Source organism: Crinia signifera, chromosome 8 (genome assembly GCF_055691185.1).
Source record: "Crinia signifera chromosome 8, ASM5569118v1, whole genome shotgun sequence".
Lineage (NCBI taxonomy): Eukaryota > Metazoa > Chordata > Amphibia > Anura > Myobatrachidae > Crinia > Crinia signifera.
The window spans coordinates 26,575,007-26,601,115 of record NC_139224.1 but is presented as its reverse complement, the minus strand read 5'-3'; the positions used below and the strand labels follow the sequence as shown (position 1 = coordinate 26,601,115).

The window sequence follows — 26,109 nt, the reverse complement described above, 5'->3', positions numbered from 1 at the left end:
GTGAAATAATTAGCTCCACTTTTGTGATCTTTTACAATGTGCCAGAGAGTAATTAGTGCACCTGTGTATCTGTGAGGTGACCCTGAGGACCGAGGTTGAGAATCACTGTTCTAGACAATTCACCTACGGTAGGTGATGTGAACACCAGACTAGCACGTGCATCAGAATCATGCACTAAATGCAGATGAATAGGTTACCTACAATGTAAAAGTGATACGCTTCTCCTTTTCCTACAGACAATGAATAAGACCCCTTTCCTTGCAGCGTGCAGGTACAGCCCTTGTACTAATACCCTGGCTTGTCAGTCACCTCAACATTTTTAGAATTTCTTCAGCATAAGCTCCTAAGAATTTAGACAGGGCTCCCTCACAACTCTCTTCTTTGAACATAGATAAATATTTTGGTATTTGTAGAATTTCTTAAAGCCTTTTGGCCTTCAATGTAGCATTCATACTTGAAACGGTACAAAGTTATTTCGTCGTACATACTTTAGGGCAGCTGAGACCTAAAAGTCACAAGTGTCAGTTAGTGCTAGGCCGCATTAGCTTTTTGTCACTTGTAACAAATATTTAAGAACCAAGAGATGAATACCTACTGACTGCTCAGTCAGGGACAGCGGATGTTTTCTGCCTGGAGAGGACTTTTAATAAAACTTTCTGGAATAAGAAAAATTCAGGAAATATTATCAAGAATTTTTAGTTCGTTAAATAGGGTTCTATGTACTAACCTTGGCGATAGACAGTGGTAGAACCAAACAAATAATCAGGTTGTAGCTGTCATTTTACAAAATGCTGCAGTTTCCCTGTTACCGTCGGTGTAGAGAAATGGGCGGGCTTCTTTTTTGGTACTTCAGGGGTCTAGGCTGCCCCCACGAAGACCTGTGGCTGCAAGCGCTGGCTCCTACACACTAACAGGAGCCACGTGCTGCACATAATGTAACAGAGGCTGTCACTTTGTTGTCACCCGGCTGAGGGAATGGGTCATAGGGTAAACACTATAAAGGCCGACACAAGCATTAGGTCGACAATGGGAAGGGTCAACAGTCCTGAATTTGGTACTTGTGTATTTTGGCGGCGCCCACGATGAGGATCGCGTCCATCGTGTGTGAAAAATCGGGTCCATCGCGTCGCGTCGTGTGCATTAACATGGCACACGACGCGATGGACGCGATTTCTCCATAGGCTTCAATGTTAAAATATTTAAACATTGAAATCGTGTCGGTCGCGTCGGTCTTGTGCCATTATAATGGCACAAGATAAGATGGACTTGATAAAGTCCATTTTACATGGAATAAAATGGGAAATGGGCCAATATGGCCCATTTCTCATTGTATATGTCCCCGTCATGTCCAAATATAACTGCCCCCCCATTGTGAGCGGCACCCCAGTATTGACGTCAACCCGAAGCGTGGCGAGCGCAGCGGTGCGCGTCCTCCGACCTTTTCATACCCCTACTATCCACGTCGGCGTGGAGTTGAGAATAGAATAGTGTGGCGAGCGCAGCGAGCCACCGAGCCCGAAGCGTGGCGAGCGCAGCGAGGGGACGCGGACACCTGTGAAGCCCGCGTGGGGACGCGGATACCTGTGAAGGTATCCGCATCCCCGCGCGGGGCTCGCTGCGCTCGCCACGCTTCGGGCTCGGTGGCTCGCTGCGCTCGCCACACTATTCTATTCTCAACTCCACGCCGACGTGGATAGTAGGGGTATGAAAAGGTCGTAGGACGCGTACCGCCGCCGCTCACCACGCTTCGGGTTGGCGTCAATACTGGGGTGCCGCTGACAATGGGGGCCATTTATATTTGGACATGACGGGGCCATATACAATGAGAAATGGGCCATATTGGCCCATTTCCCATTGTTTTCTATGTTAGATGGACTTTATCAACTACATTTGATCTTGTGCCATTATAATGGCACAAGTCCGACGCGACCGACAGTATTTCAATGTTAAAAATATTTTAACATTGAAGCCTATGGAGAAATCGTGTCGGTCGCGTCGTGTGCCTTAACTTTAAGGCACACGACGCGACGCGATGGACCCGATTTCTCCATCGGGTTCAATGTTAAAAATATTTTAACATTGAAGCCTATGGAGAAATCGCAACATGTCAACATGGACACCGTGTACCGTGTCTATTATATTCTCCCTCCATGTGCTAGTGCATGCATGTCCAATCTGTGGTCCTCCAGCTGTTGTGAAACTGCACATCCCAGCATGCCTTGCCATCGTTTTAGCATTCCCTAATAGCAAAACTGTGGCAAGGCATCATGGAACTTGTAGTTTCACAACAGCTGGAGGGCCATAGTTTGGACATGCCTGCTAGTGAATGGTAAGGTATGAAATAGTCTGTTTTTGGGGGGGGGTCGATGTAAAAACATGTTGATTTTTTGACCGTCACCCTCTTTCAGTTGTCAACCTCTGACCCTGTCGACCTTCATAGTGTCAACCTAGTGACCGTATCCCCCAGGTAATGCCACTGAGGTGCCGTTTGGTTGGTATTTTAATTCTCTCCAAGATTTGATAAATCTCCCCCTGTTTTTTAATAAACGCTTTAGGGGGGAAAAAAAAGACAAGAAACAGGATATTTTTTCTTCATTTTTTCTTTATTTTTCAACAACAAAAAAAAGCTTTGCCGCGTTATTACAATCATTTAGTAAAGACACTTCAATGCCATTTGTCAGTAACTTCAGTATTTTTCAATATACATTGTACCACATTTTCTATAAATAAATAACTATACATAAGTAATACTTCCTTTTCACGTGGCCTCTCAGAAGCAGCGGTTTCCTATGGTTTTTTGGAAGTTATAACACGGACTATCCCACAAAAACATTATGGCTAAATGTGGCAAATGTGCTTTAGCTTAAAAACAACTTTTATTTTTCTTTAAATTGAAGTAACTGAGTAAGTAGAGTTTTACTACAGAGGCCTAGGGCCTAGTAATACTTTGTTCTTAGTGTCTGGTAATGCTATCGGTATTCTCTAGAACAAACACATGGCTCATTTATCATGTGACACATTGCTATAGAAACAACATGGGGCTTAGTGTCAAGCTCTTGGTGCTGCCTTGACATAAAATATACTGATAACCTGCATAGCTACAATTATTCCTGAAACTGACCCATATGTATTAGTACCCTCACATATTCAATAAAACAAAAAAACAAGGCTTTTCTGAAGAAACCGTGAAGTAAACAGTCCACACCTAAATTACGTTCCACTAAAAACCTGAACTATTTCAGAAACAAATATTAATGGAAACAAAATGGGAGTCAATTTCAACGTACAACTTGTATTTATAAAACTGTAGTCATACTATATTTCACAGCTTTCAAAATGGCCGTCCCCTCAGTTCTCAGTACAGAGATACATATGGAAGCTGTTTTTGAACATCAATATCTTAATAAAGGGTATAGAAAAGTGACTGAGTGTAACTAGCGGAAGAAACTGATTTGCAGAATGTTTAGGTGGTAAATTTAGAAAAGCAAGAGATAAAGTACTAACCAATCAGCTTCTATCTCTCATTATACAGGCTGTGTTTGAAGAATAACCGGAGCTGATTGGTTAGCATTTGATCGCTCTACACTTTATCTGTCTCCATGTGAAGATAAATACTGCTCCTACTGTTTATATTGGTTATGGCTATTTTTTCCTTCAGATATTTCTCTTCCATTAGTAAGATATTGTTGTGTAGATCGTTTGGATTCGGTTAAATTATTTGAGTAATTCTGGGCCAGATGCACTAAGCTTCAAAAAGTGATAAAGTGGGGAGTGATAAACAAGCAACCAATCAGCTCCTAACTGTCATTTTTCAAACCCAGCCTGTAACATGACAGGTAGAGCTGATTGGCTGGTTGTTTTATCACTCTCCACTTGATCACTTTATGGAGCTTGATACGTCTGGCCCTTAAGTCTGTATACACCAATGCCAAAGGGCCCCTAATTTAAAATAAAAAGTAAAAATATGCTGGTGTTTTAGTCCCACTCTGTCTAGTGTTCAGCGTAATTGTTCTTAGCCCAACATTAATAAATATCCGGCTACCATCAACGATTAAACCCTGGCACAGAAATGAAGATCTTGTTTTCATTCATATATGAAATTCCTATATTAAAATACTGCAAGCTATTCAAAATTTAACATATCCTTTAAAAATTGCATTTGGATAGGTAACAGACAATGGGGGAGATGCTCTAAAGAGAAAATGGCATAAAAACGCATTTTCTGGATTTTTTTTACTGTATTTCCCCATGCACTAAACCCCACACGTGGGGTCTCGTATTGGAGAGTAACACCACCTTTTTGCCCATAGAAGCCTTTGGGTGAAATTTAATAAAAAAAGGTGAGAGATTTGGTAAGACATCTCTAGTTTTTTAAAGCGGCAATCATTTACATTGCAAAATCAATCTTGTTTTGCAGTGTAAATGATTGCCGCTTTTAAAAAAATGGAGATGTCTTACCAAATCCCTCACTTTCTGAATCTCATCCTATTAAGTTTCATCCTTTGTGCTTTAGTTCGCTGTGTTGTTTGAAGGATCCATCACGCATCTCTACCAGCATGCCCTGCGGCCGGCGCCGTCACTCTGCGCGAGCATGAGCAGAGGGACTACCGGGTCACAAAACTGGAAGCCCAGTGACGGGGCCGCATCGCAAGGGACAGCTATTGCAAGAGCGATCCTTTGTGTTAATAAACGTGTTGGAGAGATAAGGTACCAGCCAAACCGCTACTAACTACCTGTGGTTGAAAATTACAGTTAGGGGCTAACCTGTTAGTATTTTATCGCTCTCCAAGCATACATACATCTGCCCTAGAAAAATCTATTTTCTTCTGCAAATTTTTAGACATTTTTTAAAAATTCAGCAAAATTACTAAACTTTTTGTTCCCCCTCAAATAATATAGTCTCTCTTTAAAATCTACCAAAAGGCTCATTTACATTATGCTATAAAAAAACTGAAACGATCACAGTTCTGTTAGAGGATGTTTGGTTCACATTAGAGTAACTATTCCCTACATTGTACAATTCGTGACTTTTGGTCTCGGACTGTCGCACGATCATGAATCCTATGTTACAAACCCTTTATAAGGGATTTATAGAGATGGTCAGAAACGTTGGCACACGGCTTACATTCATACACAGCGCTAGATGTCCCAAAAGTGCAAATCCATGCTATATACAGTGTGAGCAGCTAACGTAGATCTCATTCGTTCTTCGGCCCTAGAACCCCCATTTTTCATCAGTTTTGCTAGAAAGAGGTCATCAGAAAAGGGGGAAGATTAATAAAACTTGTGGGGGTGTGGCTCATGTCAACCACTGAAATTCTAGATATCACTAGTCTAGTGCTTTCTAAAAAATGACTGCTGATTGGTTTAGAAGACTTGCTAAGACTCTTTTGGGTGTTTTCATCTATTTTAGTACTGAATAAGTGGTGCAGAAACAAAAAAAGCATAATTTTAATGGATAACTCCATCAAAACACAACTGGAATATCTATCTCTATTCCAAGATACCCCCGTCTGTGCTGCTTCAGCTCCCAAACCTTGACCATACTTATGACCGTTTGTATATAAAACTGTGCAGCAGATGGGGGAACGTGGGATGGCATCTCCCATCCAATGCAGACAAGTGTCCAAGTACCGCCATCTATCTTCGGGAGTTGGCTCCATATAGGACGTATTTGACCCAGCACATAATAGTGTCACCGGAATTTGTCTTCATAGTATTATTTTAGCCGATTATAATTGAGTAATACTAGATTATGTTTTTGGAATGTGATCTGGAAATGTTTTCCGTGCTTAACATTTCCTTCCATTTTTCCCACACTGCACTTATTTTTGTACCATCAATTGGAACTTTTTAGATAAGTGCAATTAACCTTTTATTACTGTCAAAATTTGAGCAAGCCATTTGTTGAGACTGTAGGCAATCTGCTGGGCGGTAGGAAGTGACAGCCGCTGAATACTGGCATGGGGCTATAAAATAAGTCCTGTGGCCCTAAGATTTAGTGAATACTTACAAGTAACTAGCTTTATTTAAGGCTATTTGGATTGCATATGGAAAATGTATCAAGCTTTAAAAAGAGATAATAGAGAGGGATAAAGCTACTAACGGCCATGGTACAGGTTGGGTTTAAAAAATGACAGGTAAGAGCTGACTGGCTGGTTGTATATCACTCAATTTTAACACTTTGTGAAGCTTGGTACATTTGGCCCCTAGTCTGCTGGGGAGATTTGCAAGGTATGCACGGGCACAGACTGCCATATACTTGTTGCATCGCAACAAATGACATTTTTTTGGATACTTTAGAAAGGTCTGTGAGTATTCTTGCTCTATTGCATGCTACATTCTGCCATATTTCGGTGAAAGTTTACTTTCCTCTTCATTCCGCAAGGAATTTAGGAGACTTTTGCAAAATGATCAATAACTAAAAATAGTTGAAAATATTGTACAAGGCAGGAGAAAACGTGTAGCCGGCTGCACCCCTCGCCCCCCCAAAATTCATCCCACATTTATACAATAAGGCACCTAATTCATTCTTTCCCAAAAACCAGTGACACATTTCACAGCTGTTTTCGCGTTATCCATGCACTAACAATTAAAATAGACTCTGTAAAACATATAGGTATATATTTAAATCTAGTTTAGATATTTACATATTTATATATATATTTATGAAAACTCTTATGTACAATGTATCAAATACATTTTCTTTCGTTTCACCACTTACATACTTTTGCATTCTTGTGCCGCAAATGCAATACGTTTGAGCAACCAACACCTGTATTAGAAGTCTGTAAAGTACTCATCTCCCCGCGAGAATAGCTTGGGATGGTTTCCCCCCGTAAGCGTTTGATTCATACCTCATTTTACTTTCCCGTTTACCCCTAAGTAGTGAGTTTAGGAGCTGAGGTAGTAGAATCCGTGCCGGTTCAGTGCAATATCTAAAGTCATTTATTCTCCTTTGCACAAAGCAGTCAGTCCGAGTCCCTTGGGCCATTGTGAGGCTTGTGGTCAGTCGGCGTTGGTGGTACTGCATGTCCGTTGGAAAGCACAGTCTGTTTGGCTGTACCCTCGGGTACAGGATCAGTTATGTCTGGTGTCTGCTGTACAGAACAGTCTGGTACTGGGGGGTGGTACAGTCCCTCTCGTTCAGGTGACCTGATTAATGGCTCCAGGTGTGAACCTATAAAGATATTAAAGAGTATTTGGTTAATGTGGCATTAAAGAGTAGCGTATTTGACAATACTCATTAGCATAAATGCAGATTAGGTAAAAGGCACTTTCTCCTCTCAGTTTCCCAAGAAGTAATACTAGCTGATATTCCTGGTTTCAATGGGCAAAAAATGCTGGGCTTAACATTTTACTCATTTTCATCAGACCACCCTGCAGGAGCACTGAGAGAGCTCACCAACGGTCACATTTTCCAGAGCACAATGGTGATGCATTGTAAATGGCAAGCTGACGGTTTGCCACCTAACTCCGAAATGAAGTAACAATGCAAAGATTCTGCAACTTTACAGACCGAGGGCCAGATGCACTAAAGCTTTAAAACGTGAAAACTTTTAGAGTGATAAATTATAGCCAATCTGCTCTTAACTGCCATGTTACAGGCTGGGTTTGAAAATTGGAAGTTAGGAGCTGATTGGTAGGTTGTTTATCACGATCCACTTTATCACATTTTGAAGCTTCGTGCATCTGGCCCCAAGACCTTTAATTTGCCATATGATGTGCCCTGCTCTGACAAAGGCACTCCTAAAAGTCGCCCTACTTTTATTAATATATAGATTGTATCTAAACTGAAGTGTGATAGGACAGATTTACTAAACTGAAGTGTGATAGGACAGATTTACTAAACTGAAGTGTGATAGGACAGATTTACTAAACTGAAGTGTGATAGGACAGATTTACCAAACTGAAGTGTGTTAGGACAGGTAGGGATTTGGTTTACTAAGATGGGAGTTGTATTTAAGATGGGATTTTGCTACAGATGGAGTCAGCCTGGTCATTGCCGCGGTGACTCTACACTCACACGCCTCATTCCCGGCAATGGACGCGTGAGCTGTTCGTGCCAGCCGCCAGATAGTAGTGTCTGGCGAGCCGGCGGCAATGGCAAGGCTGGCTCCATCTCTATGTGCAACGAATCACTCTTATCTTCTAGAACAGGGCTGGGTAACACCGGCCCTCCAGATGTTGATGAACTACACATCCCAGCATGCCTTGCATCAGTTTCAGCATGGCCACAAAGCAAAACTAATGCAAAGCATCCTGGGATGTGTAGTTCATTAACATCTGGAGGGCCGGTGTTGCCCAGCCCTGTTCTAGAAGGTGCTAAATAAATAAGTACAAGCAACATCCCATCTCTAATAGAACTCCCATCTTCGTAAATAAAAAACCTGTACAGAGGACATGTCCAAACTGTGGCCCTCCAGCTGTTGTGAAACTACACTTCCCAGCATGCCTTGCCACAGTTTTAGCATTCCCTAATAGCAATAATGTGGCAAGGCATGATGGGACGTGTAGTTTCACATCAGCTGGAGGGCCATAGCTTGGAGTGCCTGGTGTAGAGTGTATCGGAGCATTTCTGCTGACAGCTTACGAGTACTGTAATGTACCTTGTGCATCAGACACCAATACATGCGACTGCTGTTGGTTGAAGAGAGGTTCCCTCTCATGGTTACTTGGATACACAAAGTCACAGTCATCCATTTTGTTGTAGTTTATTGTCCCATTGTTTGGGTGACCATTCGGCAGCCTGGAGTGGTCAATCCTGTCCAGATAGATTTCATGGTCGCTTTTGGACTTTTGGTATAAACAGTCTATAGATGGCAAAGTCTGTGGACAATAGTCAGTGTCCTTGCTGTACATTGCACGGCCCTCCAAGCAGTCTGCACACACAACGGGATATTCATAGCCTGGAATAACGTAAAAGCAGACATGTTTGTGTTTAAACATGCAGAGTCATTAAATGAAGATGATAATGTAAGAGTGATTATCTACAATGTGTCTTACCTGTATTATCTGTACTGAACAACCCATCCGCTGCCTTACACAGCTCGTCAGAGTTACATCCTATGCAAAGTCTTGGCTGCCTGTACCCTACATTGCAAGCCTCCACATCAGTGTCTCCAGTTCCATCATTAGAGCATATTCCTGAAAGACAAGACCAGACCAATCTATCACTCATCCGCATGTGTGCGAGTTATGGGTTTCATGTACATATAGTAAGACTTCAGTTACCATGTCAGCAATGGCTAGCCATTGGAACTGCACAGGACGAGTGATGTTTACTGGTCAGTAAGGGCCAGACTACTTTCTCAGACAATGGCTAGCTCCATGGTCCTAATTCAGGTTGGTTCGCAAAAGCAAAATCTCTCTTTAATGGGCAAAACCATGTGCACTTCAGGTGGGGCAGATGTAAAATTTGGGTGGGGTGTGTTTAAACTGAAATCTAAATTGCAGTGTATAAATAAAGCAGCCAGTATTTACCCTGCACAGAAACAAAATAACTCACCCAAATGTAACTCTCTCTGCACATGTTACATCTACCCCACCTGCAGTGCACATGGTTTTGTCCACTACAGAAGGAGTTTACTTATGCAAACCATCCTGAATCACCCCAATGCTAACAACAGAGCATTCCTGGAACATACCTTGCGATGATAAATAGCTCGGCACATCTGGTGGGACAATGGTTTCATCTGTAAAGCAGAACATGTTTTCCGGTTACATGGGTTTTAGATTAAAAATGACCAAAAAAAAAACCAACAACAACTGTTATATCTGTATACAGTATCCGGCAGAGTGAATGGAACCAAGATTTCAGTACAACCACAAACAAACCAAAACCATTTAGGTTTCTCCTGAAATCAAGCATCTAATAGAAACACAGGGCTAGGATTGGCTTAATGAGTTTGTGACAAATTTGTAGCAATGTCTTTTTCTGCTAGTCCCTCCCCAATGCCAACGCTGCGCTATACAAATAATGGGGAGGAGGCAGACTGAGCAGGCGCAAAAGCAGTCTAGAAAGCAAAACGGCACCTGACATTATAGGGGATGCAGTCAAAATCCCGACAGGGTCAAAATCCCGTGATTTAAAATCCCGACAAGGTCAAAATACCGACATATAGAGTGTACAGGAGAAACAGTCAACATGACTTTCGGTCGACAGGTCGACATGGGTTTTTTCACTGTTTTTTGACCCGACATGTGCCAACAGGTGGTATTTCACGGCCTACCATCCACTAGGGTGTGGTGGGAGAATAAAATAGTGCCCGAAGCATAGCGAGCGAAGCGAGGGGCTGCGGTTCACTTCCAACTGTGTCCATGTCGACAGTCGGGTAAAAAAACGGTGAAAAAAACCATGTCGACTTTGCATCCTGTCGACCGAAAGTCATGTTGACTGTTTCTCCTGTACATTCTATATATCGGTATTTTGACCTTGTCGAGATTTTACATGTCGGGATTTTGTCCTTGTCGGTATTTTGACCCATTCGGGATTTTGACCGTCGGGATTTCATACCGAATCCCATTATAGATTTGGGTGAGGTCATTAATGGTAACAAGTTTTTGCTTTTCAATATGTAGCCTGCTAGGAAGTTACCATTTTGTTAAAAATGGACTTCTCTTTAATTCCAAAATATTTTATAAAATGATTCAATAATTATTGTAAAAGTTTGTTACTAAGAAATGAAAACTTATACAAGACAATAAGTCTCGACACCCCTTAGAGCAGGGGTGGGCAGTGAGAGGGCCTCCAGCTGCTTTAGAACTACACCTCCCAGCATGCAATGGCAGGGCATGCTGAGATGTGTAGTCGCACAGCAGCTGGAGGGACGATCATTGCCCCTGCAGTAGAGGCAGCCACTGTTAGCTTGGTCCACTATTCGGCCATTGTGCATGATTATTTTATGAAGGTCACCATTCCCTAGTTGATCTCCTTCAAAATAACTTTATTACTTCTGTGTTAATGACATCAATGTATTTCCTGGTAGAGATGACAGATATGGATGACTACCAATGGCAGTAGTGCATCTGGCCATCGATAGTGTTAAAATATGCAATGGATGACTATCGATATTTTTACCTATCGATGGTCATCCATTATGTTTGACTGATTGGCCCGTGGGCCAATCAAAACATGGGGGTAGGGGCTTCACGGGTGTTGGAGGCAGGGCTATGTTACGTATCCGGCACTTTGAAACACATGCAGAAGATAGGTTTACTGTGCCATCGATGGAGGGAAACAATCTGGTTCTCCCCCATCCGTGGCAAAATTATTCGACCTCGGCCATAAATCAGCCATGATTTCTAATCATCGACGGTCGTTGGCCATCCCTAGTGACAGAAAAGCGGGACATTACCTGTGTTGGTGACGCTGTACTCCTCGCTTTTTTTCCTGGTTTGGTAGATGATACACACCCAGACCAGGGAGGTGAGGACAATGCTACACACCACAGCGATGGTGATTATGCCAAACGTCATGGCTCCCTCCATCTTGGTGGACTCTGATGCACAGCTGGTCTTGGGGATAATGCTGACTTGACTGTAAGCGCGTTCCGTCCCGAGTGTGTTGGACATTTCGCAGGTGTATCTCCCGGCATCTTCCTGCGCTACATTCCGTATTATGAGGAACTGGTTGCCCGTAGTAAAATGATGGCGTTCCGTCATAAGGAGGGGTTCGTCGCCTTTCAGCCAGGTGATGCGTGGTGGCGGGCTACCGTTGGCTTTGCACTGTAATGCTAATGTATCCCCGGCATAAACGGTGCGGTCTTCAAGGGACTGTGCCAGAAAAGGCATCTCTGAAAATACAAAGCGACAAAAATGGGAAGTGAGCGCCACAAACACTGCACCGATGACGCCATTTTTATTTCCCGAGGAAAGCCTGCGCACGCTTACCAAGTACTGTTAATGTTGCGTTGGCAGAGACGGATCCGGCTGCGTTTTGCGCCGTGCAGCTGTACACGCCCATATCCTCGATCGTTACGGCTGTTATGAAGAATACGTGATCTTCGGGCATGACATGCATTCGTCGTTCCCGGGCAGCAGGGAAATCTGTACCCCCGTCTTTCTGCCAAGCGATTTCTGGAGTGGGGTCTCCAATTGCCTCGCACTCCAATCTAGCTGTGGTGCCCACTCTTATGTTCCTGTTGCTTGGGGTTTTGGTGAAAGATGGCAGAACTAGAATAAAACAGATGATGCAATAAGTAAGTAGCACAAGCGCGATCTGTGTACCCAATCAGATCCCCATTACACCATCATTTCCCAACCCATGATTTGCAAACACTGTTTTCAGTCATGTAGCACAGTTAAAAATTCAAATAGGGGAGCCACCAACTGCCATTCCAAACTGACTCGCTGGCAGTGGGTGTGGCTTCCCTATTTGAAGTTTGAACTGCAGCTCCACCTCTAGAGCCAACACTGATTACTACAATATATGTAAGGCCTGATTCAGACATGCACCCAAAGCCAAGTTTTTGCATGTGCTGCGATTACCTTGCAATAGAGGATTTATCTGCAAAGTGACTGACAGTGAGGAAATATTTGGTAGAGGAATCGGGGAGCGGCTGCAAAAACACAGGTGTGATATTCACATTTTCCAAACCACCTAGATGTAGCACAGGTCCAGTCATTACTAACTGTCACGTTTCCCAGACCACCTAGCACTGTGACATTGTCAAGTTGATGACAGTACAATGTCAGGGTTCAGTCAAAAGATCGGTACCAGACCCCGGAAGCCTGACAGCCGGCATCCCAAAGGTTGCTGGGTAGGGTAAGGCTGCGGAGTCGGTTAGGTCAAGCTGGTTTAGGATTACGGGGGGTGATGGTCAAAGGTGTCCGGGTCCTCAGCATTGGGATGCCACCGTTGGTCTTCTGACCAGTGGCATCCTAAGTACCGGCATTCCATAGTCAACCCCACAATAGCTACATTCTAGATTCATATATATTCATGGCACATAGACTGATCTGAAAATGGAAACCCTTGTTTGCAATGACCCCGCACAAGCACTGCTACTCATTCTGGAAAGTAGCTGTAACTCTGGGAATGCTTGCTCCATGCTTTCGCAAGTGACTGTACTGGGGAAACATATGTGATCTGCAATAACCTCCCGGCGGCTATAAATACATGTTAGCATTTCTCATGCATTATCACATACTCTTGTAAATGGCAGATCATCAGTATATACTAGGGTCATGCAGGTTGCAGCAACATGGCCTCCATAGAGTAAAATAAATAATGCTAGAAGTCAGAGTAGCCAATCACAACTGGAAATGGAGTGACAGAATGTGTGTAGCAGCAGTAACCATGTCTACCTATGGAGGCTGCATATCGGCCTATCGGGAACCTCACTCACCATGTACAGTCAGTCCAGCTTTGTTGGAGTACGTAGAACCAAAATGATTGGTAATGATACACTGGTACTGTCCCTTGTGTTCAAAAGTCACATTGCGCAGGTGCAGGATCGCCGTATAGACCATGACATCGCTTTCCTCCTGGGCATCGGCAGAGTTCTCCGTTTCTGGATTGTGCAAGATCTCGCTGTCTTTCTTCCACACGAAGGTCATGGGGGAGCTGCTGCTGCTAGCGGCGGTACAGGAGAAACGCACGTCCTTCCCGACCACCGCCATGGTCTTCTCCGGCTGCACGGTGATCTGCGGCTTCGGCATATCATCTAGGATATGGGGAACATTCACTTTAGGTCACCTTGAAACATCACGTCACATATTACCAGCATGCTGCTAGAATATTCCATCCACTTCAAGCTATGGCCAGGTCAGTCCTATGGAGGTCTGGGAGACTGGGAGAGAGATCAAGTGGACGGAGATAGTCCCAACCAATCAGCTCCCAACTGCCATGTTATAGTCTGTTTGATAACAGTTAGGAGCAGATTGGCTGGTACTTTAACTCAGTTCAGTTTATTTCCATCTAAGGCTTAACCAATTAGCATATAACAGTCATTTTTCAAACACCGCCTGTAACATGGCAACTTGAAGCAGATTGGCTGGTTCTCAGGGGCAGATTTATTAAGCTTGGTGAAGTGATAAAGTGTCTGTTTTTTTTATCACCGGCCAATCAGCTCCTACCTGTGAAGTTACAGGCTTATTTGAAAAACGACAGGTAGGAGCTGATTGGCCGGTGATAAAAACCAGACACTTTATCACTTCACCGAGCTTAATAAATCTACCCCTCAATCTCTCACTAAAATTTGATACATCTACCCCATGGTCCTTAAATGCTATATTCAATTAGTCTTTTACACTAAGAATTAAAGTCATTTAATTCAAGATAATGAAAGATTAAAAAAGTGTTTATAAGTTAGACAACATCAGAAGAGGCAGATAAGGATTGCTGGAATTTGTAGTTCACCAACAGCTGTATAACCACAGGTTGCCTAAATCTGTTATGGCTTAAGAGCTTGATTTTCTTTGTTACACTTTGATCCATGCCCCCCTCTCCCCACAGGTCCCTGGCACCCTGACTGCTCGCTCCTATTTCCAGCCTAATAGCTATTTGCGGACGGTAGTTGGGGGCTGCATAAAAGGCGAGGGTGTTATTTTGGTTTTAATGTGAAGCTTGGACACTGTTATTGCCAGGAAATAAAGCTTAAAACAGTTTATTTCCTTTTAAAACACCCAAACACTGGTGGGATAATCATTGTGTGTACAGTAGAGGCCAGAATATTGGTCTCTGTTTGTGGACAGCAGAGGCCGTAGTTCAGAACTCTGTGCACACAAATAAATGTGTTAAATATAACAAAAATGTTTTTATTGTACGTGTTTAGGGATTATGCGCACAGTGTTTACACACGGAGTAATAATTGGGAAAACATAGGGGTTATTCAGGCTTGATCACCGGGCTGCTAATTTGCAGAGGCCTGCGATTGATTACATTTCCAAAACCATCAGGCAATTGGATCAGACTTGCGTTCTCTGAAAGGATGAACCCAGATCTTCCGCTTTTTTAGATCGTCTGAATTTTTGATCTGTCCGACTTTTCAGACTATAGTTCATTTAAAGCCATTATTGGCAATGACCGTAGGACAGTTAAAATCACTAGGGGTTCATTTACTAAAGTGTGAACTACTAGCTGGTGCACAGGAGCAGTCATTACTAACTGTCACATTTCCCAGGCCACCTAAGCTGGTGCACAGGTGCAGTCATTACTAACTGCCACGTTTTCCAGACCCCCCTAGCTGGTCCACAGGTGCAGTCATTACTAACTGCCACGTTTCCCAGATCCCCTAAGCTGGTGCACAGGTGCAGTCATTACTAACTGCCACGTTTTCCAGACCCCCCTAGCTGGTCCACAGGTGCAGTCATTACTAACTGCCACGTTTTCCAGACCCCCCATAGCTGGTTCATAGGTGCAGTCATTACTAACTGTCACATTTCCCAGGCAGCATAACCGGTGCACAGGTGCAGTCATTACTAACTGTCACATTTCCCAGGCAGCATAGCTGGTGCACAGGTGCAGTCATTACTAACTGTAACACTTCCCAGACCATCTAGCGGTCACATTTTCAAACATGTGCTGCATTCATTCCTCACCAACACATTCTACAGGTCCACAGGTGGCCTAGAAACATGAACTGCTGGTACTGTAGAATGGATCTGGCGGACCAGTTTGGCCACCCCAACTTATTGGTTGCTATGGGCAACATCACTCACTTCTAAAAACTCACACTTCCGCAAATTCACCCCCTTGCGTGTAAATATCATTTTATTACGAGGTAAAGTTTTGATAATCATGGGTGAAGTAGTTGAACCTACCTAGCTCTATTTTTAAAAGCGCGGGATTACAGAACCTGCGACTGAGGTAAACCTGGGTGCCGGTGTATAATGCCGAGGTATCGGCAGCTGGTAAAGTAGAGAGAGATAAAGTATCAGCCAATCGAATCCTAACTGCCATTTTACAGACTGTTTGAGAAATGACAGCTAAGAGACGTTTAATTGGTACTTTATCTCTTGCCACTTTATAACTCTTGAAGGCTTAGTACATCTCCCCCAATTTGATAAATTCATGATCTCCCTCCTAGCTGTAGAAAAGAAACCAGACAGAAGGGGTAATGGCCGCCCTGGCTGGTAACTAACGCATGACAATACTGTGCTCCCCGCACATGTGGTAAGTTTAAAACAGGAATGACGAATCTCTATTTTTGCAAGTTCCACTGCTGGAATGCACAAATCAGTAAACTAAATAAGCAATGCAAAATGTTCCAAGCCACGTACAGATCTAAAACAAAAACATTTCTAATGAAGCTTGATCTTGGAGTACCTTGTCTTTGGAAACCTTTTGTTTGTGCTGTGGGGGTTGTGTTTTCAGCTGTCCAGGACGTAGGGCCAGATGGACCACAGAGGAGAGAAATACTTGGATTTGGGTGTGAGCAGAAAGTAACACATGTTCTGCACATATGTGTCCTTAAGAGTTTTTGATACTGGTCTATTATCCTGTCCGGGCACTAGGGTGGTCTCAGGATACAGTTATACGGCCACGGTATGCAGCCCCAGATACTGACTCCTGTTACAGAAGTACAGTCTGGCACACGTGTGCAAGTTATGTTTGCGCTTCGCTATAGTTACAGACTTTTTGCCCGGTTGCTATAAGTAAGATCAGACTTATGCCATTTGCACCTGGTTGCTATGGGCAAAGGCAAAGGTGCTATTTCCATCTGGTTGCAATATGCAACAGCTGTACCATTTGTACCCGGTTGCTATAGAGAACAGAACACTTGTATCATTTGCACCCGGTTGCTATGGGTGATAGCACACCTTAGGGAGGCCCCTTTAGAATAACTTATTTCATTAAGTTGTACTTTTCAGTTTTCTAATAAATCTGCTGTCGTTTTAGCCAAATTTATGGCCTAAACCAGGGATGGGGAACCTTCTGTCCTCCAGCTGTTGTTGAACTACACATCCCAGCTACAGTTTTGCTATTTGACCATGCTAAAACTGTTCCAGGTTATGCTGGGAAGTGTAGTTCAACAACAGCTGGGAGGGTCGACGGTTTCTTTTTTTTAGTGCCAGATTCTCTAAGCTTCAAAAGTGATACAATTGAGAGTGATAAACCGCCAGCCAATCAGCTCCTGTGTGACATTTTTCAAACACAGTCTGTGGCATGGCAGGTAGGAGCTGATTGGCTGGCTGTTTATCACTCTCCATTGTATCACTTTTGAAGCTTAGAGAATCTGGCCCCTAGTTATTATTCTTACATTGCGAGTGCGCTTAGAAATGGCCTTCCCTTTGGAATTGCAGCATTAAGGATTTAAAAAAATCCAGTTCAACAGCACAGAATAGGACCCGGCTTTGGTCAACTCAGAGCGGATAGTTTAGGACATATAATTGCTAGAGAATAAAAGTGGAACTTACCACAAACAAAGCTCCGTGGCAGGACACTGTATATACTCTTGTTCTGTAAGGACTCTGGATGTGCACAAACAGCTTTCACGTTAGCCTGAAGATTCCTATTCGTCAGCCATGACGGAAGCCACTTGAGATGACAATCGCACAAGAAGCTCTCACTGTTGATGTATCTGGACAAAAGACAATTGTACAAATGAGGCACTTCGTACACAACTTCGGATTGCACTCGCTTAAGCTGAACTGCAACTTGACACTAATTGGGCTTCCTTAGCGAAGGACAAGATTATTCCCATCGATGTCAACTATTTCTTATCCTTCTAGTGTGTGGAAAGGCCATGAAAAATTGGCTTGGTCAATAAAATGCTGCCTCGGAAAAACAGTTGCGTTTCCGGACTTGCCATTTCTAATGCACACACGGCAGGCAGAAGACGATGCTCCTGCTGCCTGCCGTGTGTCGGGGGCTGCCGCAACAAAAACCACAGTATGCAGTGGAACTTTTTGTGAACACTTACAGCTCCTTCAGCATCTTCATTTCTTCAAAGGCCTCAGCCTGTACGGACTGCATAGCGTTCCCACCAATGTTTCTGCCCGGGGGGAAAAAATAATAATAATTATTGTAGTCTGAGAACCCAACATGCACACACAAAAACAAAAAAAAAAAATGGAATTTTTTTTTTTTATCTAAATGAATTTAAATGGTTTTAAAATAAATTTGAAATAAAAAAAACTTTACATACATTTATATATATATATATATATATATATATATATATATATATATATATATATATATATATATATATATATATATATATTTTTTATTATTTATTTCATTTGTATGTATACAAAATGGTTTTAATATTTTTTAAGATTTTTTTTTTTAATTTATATCAGAATATAAAACACCAGCAAAAGCGTCCTCCTGGCGATATTCCAGACTTGGCTGCGCTTAATTTCCAAAAAGGAAACGAATGCTGATTCAGTACTTTAAGCATTCATAGTCCTCGGGGAGAGAAGAAATAAATAAATAATAATCTTGGGTCTGGCCACGTTTGCTGCACATACAGCTTGCTGCAGTCTGTGTGAGGAACACTCAATGTGCCCCACTCGTGGGATCGCCCCCCTCACCGCAGGGGGAACGTGAACACACGCGTGTCTGTATGTGTGTGCCTGAGTGTTCTCTATGCCAACAGTAATCACAGAATAAAAAAAAAAAATGCGCCCAAATTTGCCATATGGTCTCCAACTTCTTTCCTGGCACAACAAGAGGCCAAAGTTGAAGCTGACTTATAATGAGAAGGAAGCAGCTGGCCTGCTCAAATGGACGAGCTTCTCAGCTTACAAAGACGCTATTAAATTGCTTGCAGACCTCTCAAGCAGCTACTTTTGGCAGCCCGCTATAAAACGCAGTGCATGATGGGACACTCACAGGTGCTCCAGGGCCCCCAAGCCTGAGAAAGCGTTTCTGGCCACCGACTTGATCTTGTTTCCAAACAGAGATCTGCAGTTTCCAAACATCAAGGGTCAGACAAAAAAAAGGAGAGAAAGAGAGAGAGGAGGGATAAAAAAAAAAAAAAAAAAAAAACAGAATTAGTTAGGGTGAAACGGATAGTGTGTCCGGTGTACAGCGGTTTAAATGTAAACTACAGAAATTAGGCCTTTTCTCTCTTTTGACTACTGAAATGAGATCCCTTTATCTTCAATGCAATTTACCAGCGATGACAAGCATGTACTTATCCTGTAAGAGAGCGGCTATTCAGGGGACTTGTTTGGGCAGTAGTTCTGATGATGGTTCCTGAGCACCTGATGCAAGGTCTAACATGTATTCAATTATTGTACAAATGTCCATGAACCAATGCCCTACATCATGGGTCGGACCCTACAGATAGAACCTGCTGCAGGTTCGATCTGTTGGGTTGGACCCATCAGATAAATATCGCAGGTGCTTTTTAGCACCCACGATGTGTAGGTCTGATCCGTAGGCGTGTGAAGCACCGCTAGCACGCACCTATATGAAGGGGGCGGGCCGCATGAAACGCCCAGGGGGCTGTAGGTGCAGGGTCGCGGTAGGGCGGGCAGGCAGGCAGGCACAGGTGAAGTGCCTGGTGGCTATGGCTGCAGAGGCGAAGTGGGCAGTCCGCAGTGTCCAGGAAGAGCTGAGTGAGCGGACATTGTGGACAGCAGAATTTGAAAATTCAAATAGGCTGGCCAGTTATTGGCTGAGAGTGCGCTATCTTTTTGAATTTTCAAATTCTTCCGCCGCTGTCCGCAGTATCCGCTCACTCGGTGCTTTCCGGACACTGCGGACTGCCCGCTCCGCCGCTGCACCCACAGCCCCCAGGCGCTTCACACAGCCCGAACGTCACGCTGCCCAGGTATTTTTTTCTTTCCTGCCCCCCACAGCTCCCCGGGAATTTTACATGGGATAAATCGTAATGAGCTCTCCCAGGGGGGAGAGCCCCTTTACGATTTTTCAAACCAGCCTGTAACATGGCAGTTGGGAGCTGACTGGCTGGCACTTTATCACTTCCCCAGGCTTAATAAAACTGCGCCAGTATTTGGAACACAATGCCTTACATCCTTAAAACAACTAGAATACCAGGTATATGCCCCCATATCCACAAGCAGAACACTCAGTGTGGTGAATTAAATCAGGTTTTAAACATCGATTTCAGTAGGTTTCCAAAATTAGTTTGCTACAGTGGTTCTGAAACTCGGTAACAAGGACCCCGAACAATTTAAAAGTCACTTGATTGGTTCACTTGATTGGTGCACAGGTGTATTCATTACTCAATGACACAATTGCAAAGATCCACAGGAGGATCTATTATTTCACTTGCATTTCTGTGAGTAGACTTGGAAAACATGAAAAGGTTTGGAGTCCTGAGAACGGAGCTTCAGGATCTATGGGAGCAAGGGATGGGTCTCAAACAATGGGCGCCACAATCCGTACCACTAGTCTTGGGGCAGGAGATAATCTATTGTCACTACGCAGTAACAAGTACTCACATGTACTAAACCAGAAATGACTCCTTATGTGTCAACCAGGCATGGCCAAACAATGGCCCTCCAGTTGTTGCGTAACTACACGTCCCATCATGCTTTGCCACAGTTTTGCTATTAAGGAATGTGAACTATGGCATGGCATGCTGGGATGTGTAGTTTCACAGCAGCTGGAGGGTCACAGTTTGGCTATCCCTGGTTTAAACCCTGTGCTTGTGGCAGGTTCTCCTACAGTTGGGAAAACCACAAGGTGAATAACCCTGAATTATTCAGAAATAAAACCACAAATAAAATGTTAAGTTCTCCACACTGTTAGGGTCGAAACAGTTGTCATAATAATTATATATATACACCATCATTTATTCATAGTTCAATCAGAAAAGAAAGTGTATGGACAATATACGGATTTCTTTTAACAAAAATGAAAAAAGTTATTGACTTAGGGACCACCCAAAATCATCCCCAACCCCTCAACGCTTTCTCCAAAACTATCCAAGGTCATTAATATTCGATACAATGAGCATTATTCTAGTTCCCTGACTCTGAGACAGTCTCTTTAGAAGATATGTGTGTGAACGGTCATCTTTGCTTGTGCTTCCAGAATAAAAGGCTCACAGTAGGAAGAGGGGGAGGGGTTCAGTCCTGCTGCTAGCGGGAAGGAGAAAGACTAGAGAAGGGGAAAGTACTCACAGCTTGTTCAGATTGTCCAGGCCTTTAAAGGCTCCATTGGTATCCTCTATTGTGCCCGAGATCTCGTTATGATCCAATTCCCTACAGAGAACACAAAAGAGACAGCTTACAATCAGTCACTTTCTCAGTGCTGGCTGAAGTAGAAGGTTTGGAAAGGAGATTACAAAAGGCAGTCTTCACATACTGTTCAGCAATGCCCAGCAGTGGGATTATTCAGCCTCTAATTAAAAGGCCCATACACACTGGGAGACTTTGCCCAGCGTGTATGGACAACGATGTTGTGAAAGTTGCTGGGCTGAAAACCGCCCTGTGCATACGCACTGAGCGATTTTCCCCCTGGCCAGCGATTTTCGCAGGGGGTGGATGACTTTCCACAGCAGGGCGCTATGGAGGCTTTTGGAGATATTGGGGGAGATTTTTTAAGCAAGAAATTTTGGGATGCTGTAAGCATCCCCCGCTGGGTTACCGCGGCGGGGGGCATCACCAGGAAAATATGGCGATGCCCCATAGAAGCCAATGGGCTTCTACCGCATCCCGCGCCGACCCCCCGCCGCCCCACACGGACCCCCGCATCGCCCCTCACCTGTGTCTGGGCAGCACAGCTCTGTGCTGCCCGGACCTGTGACCTCCTCCCTGCACTGATCCTCTTCCGGGTGCAGGGAGGAGGAGAGCCCGGCGTAGCAGCAGCAGCGCCGGGTGTGGGAGGGAGGGGCCTAGGGGGGAGCCGCCGGGACCTGCTGGGACCCGGCGACTCTCACCGCAAAGGACAGCTCTTAACGGAAGAGCTGTCCTTTGCTATAATTATCGCATATGTTAGAACATATGCGATAATTAGAAATGCGATGGGCGGCGAAGGGGGGCGGAGATTCTTAGAGAATCTCCCCCGAAAGCAGCTCAAACAGTTAAAGGGCCAGATTCTCTAAGCTTCAAAAGTGATAAAATGGAGACTGATTAACAGGCAGCCAATCAGCTCCTGCCTGACAATTTTCAAACACAGTCTGTGACAAGGCAGGCAGGAGCTGATTGGCTGGCTGTTTATCACTCTCCATTTTATCACTTTTGAAGCTTAGTGCATTTGGACCAAAGTGAGCTGCTTTTAGCTCAAAATGATTCTGCACTCAGAAAATGATTTCCATATACCTTACTTTGTGATCACAGTATTCTAATCAGCAATCATGGGTATGGGTCATTGCGTCGACCAGGTTGACATGCATTGGGTCGATCGCTGAAGGTTGATATGACTGTCGACACATGAAATGAGTCGACATGGCTAATGTTAACACAAGCATTAGGTCGACAATGGCAAAGGGCGACATGAGCGTTTCACTTTTTCTGTCCCGAATGTCGACATAGTCTACGTGTGCCGCGTCCCCTCACAAAGTTTGTGAAGTTTTGTACCACAGTCGTTTTTTTCACACATTAACTTTTCTTATACAATGTATCTGTCCCTTTAAATGAATAAATAATAAGGATCCCATTTACCCGAGGCCGCAGAGACGCCCAATGAGAATTCCCAGCATGGAATAATGCCGACACCCTTCTCTGGCAATTTCTATGCAGCGGTGGAGCCCCCGTAGGTGACCGTCATTTATATAGTAAATCCATGATGTTACAAGGAATCAATGTCCATTGCTGATGTATTATAGCCTCTTTTGGCCCGGTTTGCTATTCCATTGAAAACTTAGATCCGTATTGTTGGATGGACAATGAAGGGCTTGGGCCCATCTATCATTCCATTCAGTGAGCCCCTCTCTCATGCCAATTTCCTATTCTTTCTGGCTGGCTGCATCTAAATGCAAGTAGCCCTGTTAATCACAGGGCTGAGGTCTTCCAGCGTGACCTCTATTTGAATATCCCAGTAATTCAGGAGTTTCGCACCGAGTAAAGGCATCCAAACAATGGGCTGTAATTAAAGCATGTCTAGGTCCCTTTCACCAGGTGCGTGGGCTGGTACGCTCCCCCACTTATTAAATCAGAGCTCACCCTGCATCTCTCCCTATTCTTCCCCTGCTGAAAGGGACACTGCATTAAAACGTTGAGCTGAACAAGGCCGCGCCATTCCTTAACTCTTTTTGGAATTCCTACAGATCCTGAATGAAATACAGGCACCAACAGCTGCCATTACCCGATGCTCTCTGTGTGCCAAGTACCGAGGCTTTGCAAATCCCCGGGGACACCGCGTCTGTCAGTCAGGGTGGAAATGGGAATAAAGGCGGGAAGGGTTCCGCACTGGTTTAGGGGGGAAATTCTAAATAGTTCATTGGATTTCATCAAAAAATATTTGTGGCCAGTGACAGGGTGATTTAGTATATATCAGAGGTGGACAACACTGTCCTCAAGATCTAACAACAGCTCATGTATGTCAGTTCTACCAACAGTTCATGTATGTCCGATCTACCAACAGTTCATGTATGTCCGATCTACCAACAGTTCATGTATGTCAGTTCTACCAACAGTTCATGTATGTCAGTTCTACCAACAGTTCATGTATGTCAGTTCTACCAACAGTTCATGTATGTCAGTTCTACCAACAGTTCATGTATGTCAGTTCTACCAACAGTTCATGTATGTCAGTTCTACCAACAGTTCATGTATGTCAGATCTACCAACAGTTCATGTATGTCAGATCTACCAACAGTTCATGTATGTCAGATCTACCAACAGTTCATGTATGTCAGATCTACCAACAGTTCATGTATGTCAGATCTACCAACAGTTCATGTATGTCAGATCTACCAACAGTTCATGTATGTCAGTTCTACCAACAGTTCATGTATGTCAGTTCTACCAACAGTTCATGTATGTCAGTTCTACCAACAGTTCATGTATGTCAGTTCTACCAACAGTTCATGTATGTCAGATCTACCAACAGTTCATGTATGTCAGATCTACCAACAGTTCATGTATGTCAGATCTACCAACAGTTCATGTATGTCAGATCTACCAACAGTTCATGTATGTCAGATCTACCAACAGTTCATGTAGGTCAGATCTACCAACAGTTCATGTATGTCAGATCTACCAACAGTTCATGTATGTCAGTTCTACCAACAGTTCATGTATATCAGATCTACCAACAGTTCATGTATATCAGATCTACAGATGCAGCGCAACTAATATTGCGCATGAGACACTTGTGAGTCCCCTTTTGACGGAGCTCTTCACCGCATCAATGATGCTCCCCAGTTGCTGCCCGCAAACCCCCCCCCCCCAATCCTGCCAGTCTCTCTCAAGCAGAGATGGACAGGGTTTCTGCTCACCGCCGCCGGGTGACTGGGACGCGCGTGCATGTGAGACGCACACGTGTCCCAGTCAGATGGGGTGCCTCTCCGCCGGCGATCGCTGTATAAGAGGTGCTCTATCTGTACCAACAGTTCATGTAGATCAGATCTACCAACAGCTCATGTATCTGTGGATCTATAGTATGAATGAATGAATGAATGAATGAATGAATGCAGCAGGTTTAAAAAGGTGACAGCTGTACACCAGCTGGGTGATCTGAAAAACGTGGGCCGTTGGTAGATCTCGAGGACCGGATTGTCCGGCTCTGGGTAATATAAGATATAGATTTTATATATAGGTTAGTGAAGCACAGTTAGCTGGACTGAATGTTCTAATAGTTCAGGTTTATTATTTGCATTGGTTATTAATACAATATGATTATGAACAATAACAATATAGCTGTTTATTGACCATGACGATTAATACTTACAATATACGTAGTTTCTGAAGGCCTTTAAATGCACCTTCTACAATTAAATTAATGGTGTTATAGCTGAGGCGTAGGACAGTCAGAGACCCCAGATACGCAAGGCTCTTCTCATCTAATCGACTGAGATTATTATGGGACAGGACTCTGTGGAGACAAATAATATATATACCATGTGACCAATCTGAGAGCTGCTAGGCAAGCATTAATGGGGAAGGGAAGGTAAAGCATGGACATGCGCTACAATGAACTTCTAAGCAAAAAAAGCAACACAATTTAAGCAAACATATTCATAAAAACTTTACATAATTGTAAATAGTCTCAATCACTAATGTTAATAATGCATTCAAAAACCAGGGGGTATAAAGTGTAGGTTTACAAAAGTTGAGAAGTTGCCATAGCAACCAGAAAGATTTTACTTATCTAAAAGCTAGATAATCCACCTCATACTTGCCTACTCTCCCTGATTGGCTGTGAGGCTCTCAAAAATTGTATGGCAGTCCCTACACCAAGGAAAGGTGTCCAAACCTTGCAACCCCCCCCCCCCCCCCCCCCCATTCAGCCACTAAACCCTGCCTAATGGCCGCATCCTTTCAAAGCACGCGAGGCCTGATAACATGATTTGTGACATCATAAATCCACCAATGCCCGATTTCTCTGTACGGTATAGTGCCTCCTTGGCCCCAACCGGGGCAGCAAGCATGTTTCCATTGGTTGCTACGGGCAACATCTTCACTGTTGTAAACCCCACACTTCAATAAATATACCCCTAGATATCTTTTATCTAGTACATACATTTTGACCATAGTGTAAGCGTGGGAGAAAATCAATTTCTAAATAAAAGTAATAAATACAACAAAACAGAATTAAATAATAAGCACAAAAGTATTCCATGGTCGTACTAAGGATTCCTTGTCGCTTTAATGGTAACAGAACTTCTCGATAGACATAACTAATGATCTGTGCAACACGTCTCAAAGAAAAGCTCGCAAACTGGCACACACCCAAAATACCGTCTACACTTACTATTAAAGAATTCGGCTAAGAGATAAACGGATTTCTGAGAAAGTAACCCAAGACCTGGTTTTTACAGAAACGAGAAAAAGTTCACTTTGATAAAAGGCAGGGAAACATCTGCCACCGATGTCAAAGCAATATCGTTTTTCTGCTCTTACTGCCCATCACTCAAACGCGGGGATGAAAAATATGGAGCTACCGGCAATGAGAGCCAATACTGGTGCCAGGGCGTTTAAATCGGAACCCGCAGAACGTCCGCTGTGTGTTTTCCGAGTCAATAACTGTGGAGGAGAAGCGAAGTGGTTTCTACTCTTTATAATCCGTGCAAGCAAAAA

At 43.7% G+C, this 26,109-nt stretch overlaps 1 protein-coding gene across 1 annotated transcript in view; it reads right to left on the bottom strand.

The window, feature by feature from the left end:
- Window positions 1–2,595: 2,595 nt before the first annotated feature.
- Window positions 2,596–26,109, bottom strand: part of LRIG1 (leucine rich repeats and immunoglobulin like domains 1) — an 89,756-nt gene continuing 66,242 nt past the window's right edge. Inside the window, exons 8-19 of the mRNA XM_083156028.1 lie at window positions 24,761–24,904; window positions 21,049–21,129; window positions 18,785–18,856; window positions 17,868–17,939; window positions 17,362–17,525; window positions 13,350–13,667; window positions 11,893–12,174; window positions 11,358–11,795; window positions 9,648–9,695; window positions 9,007–9,147; window positions 8,610–8,909; window positions 2,596–7,180 (exon numbers count right to left, since the gene is read on the bottom strand). Coding sequence (XP_083012154.1) covers window positions 6,972–7,180; window positions 8,610–8,909; window positions 9,007–9,147; window positions 9,648–9,695; window positions 11,358–11,795; window positions 11,893–12,174; window positions 13,350–13,667; window positions 17,362–17,525; window positions 17,868–17,939; window positions 18,785–18,856; window positions 21,049–21,129; window positions 24,761–24,904 — 2,269 coding nt within the window. The 3' untranslated portion in view covers window positions 2,596–6,971. The remainder of the gene's footprint in view (window positions 7,181–8,609; window positions 8,910–9,006; window positions 9,148–9,647; window positions 9,696–11,357; window positions 11,796–11,892; window positions 12,175–13,349; window positions 13,668–17,361; window positions 17,526–17,867; window positions 17,940–18,784; window positions 18,857–21,048; window positions 21,130–24,760; window positions 24,905–26,109) is intronic.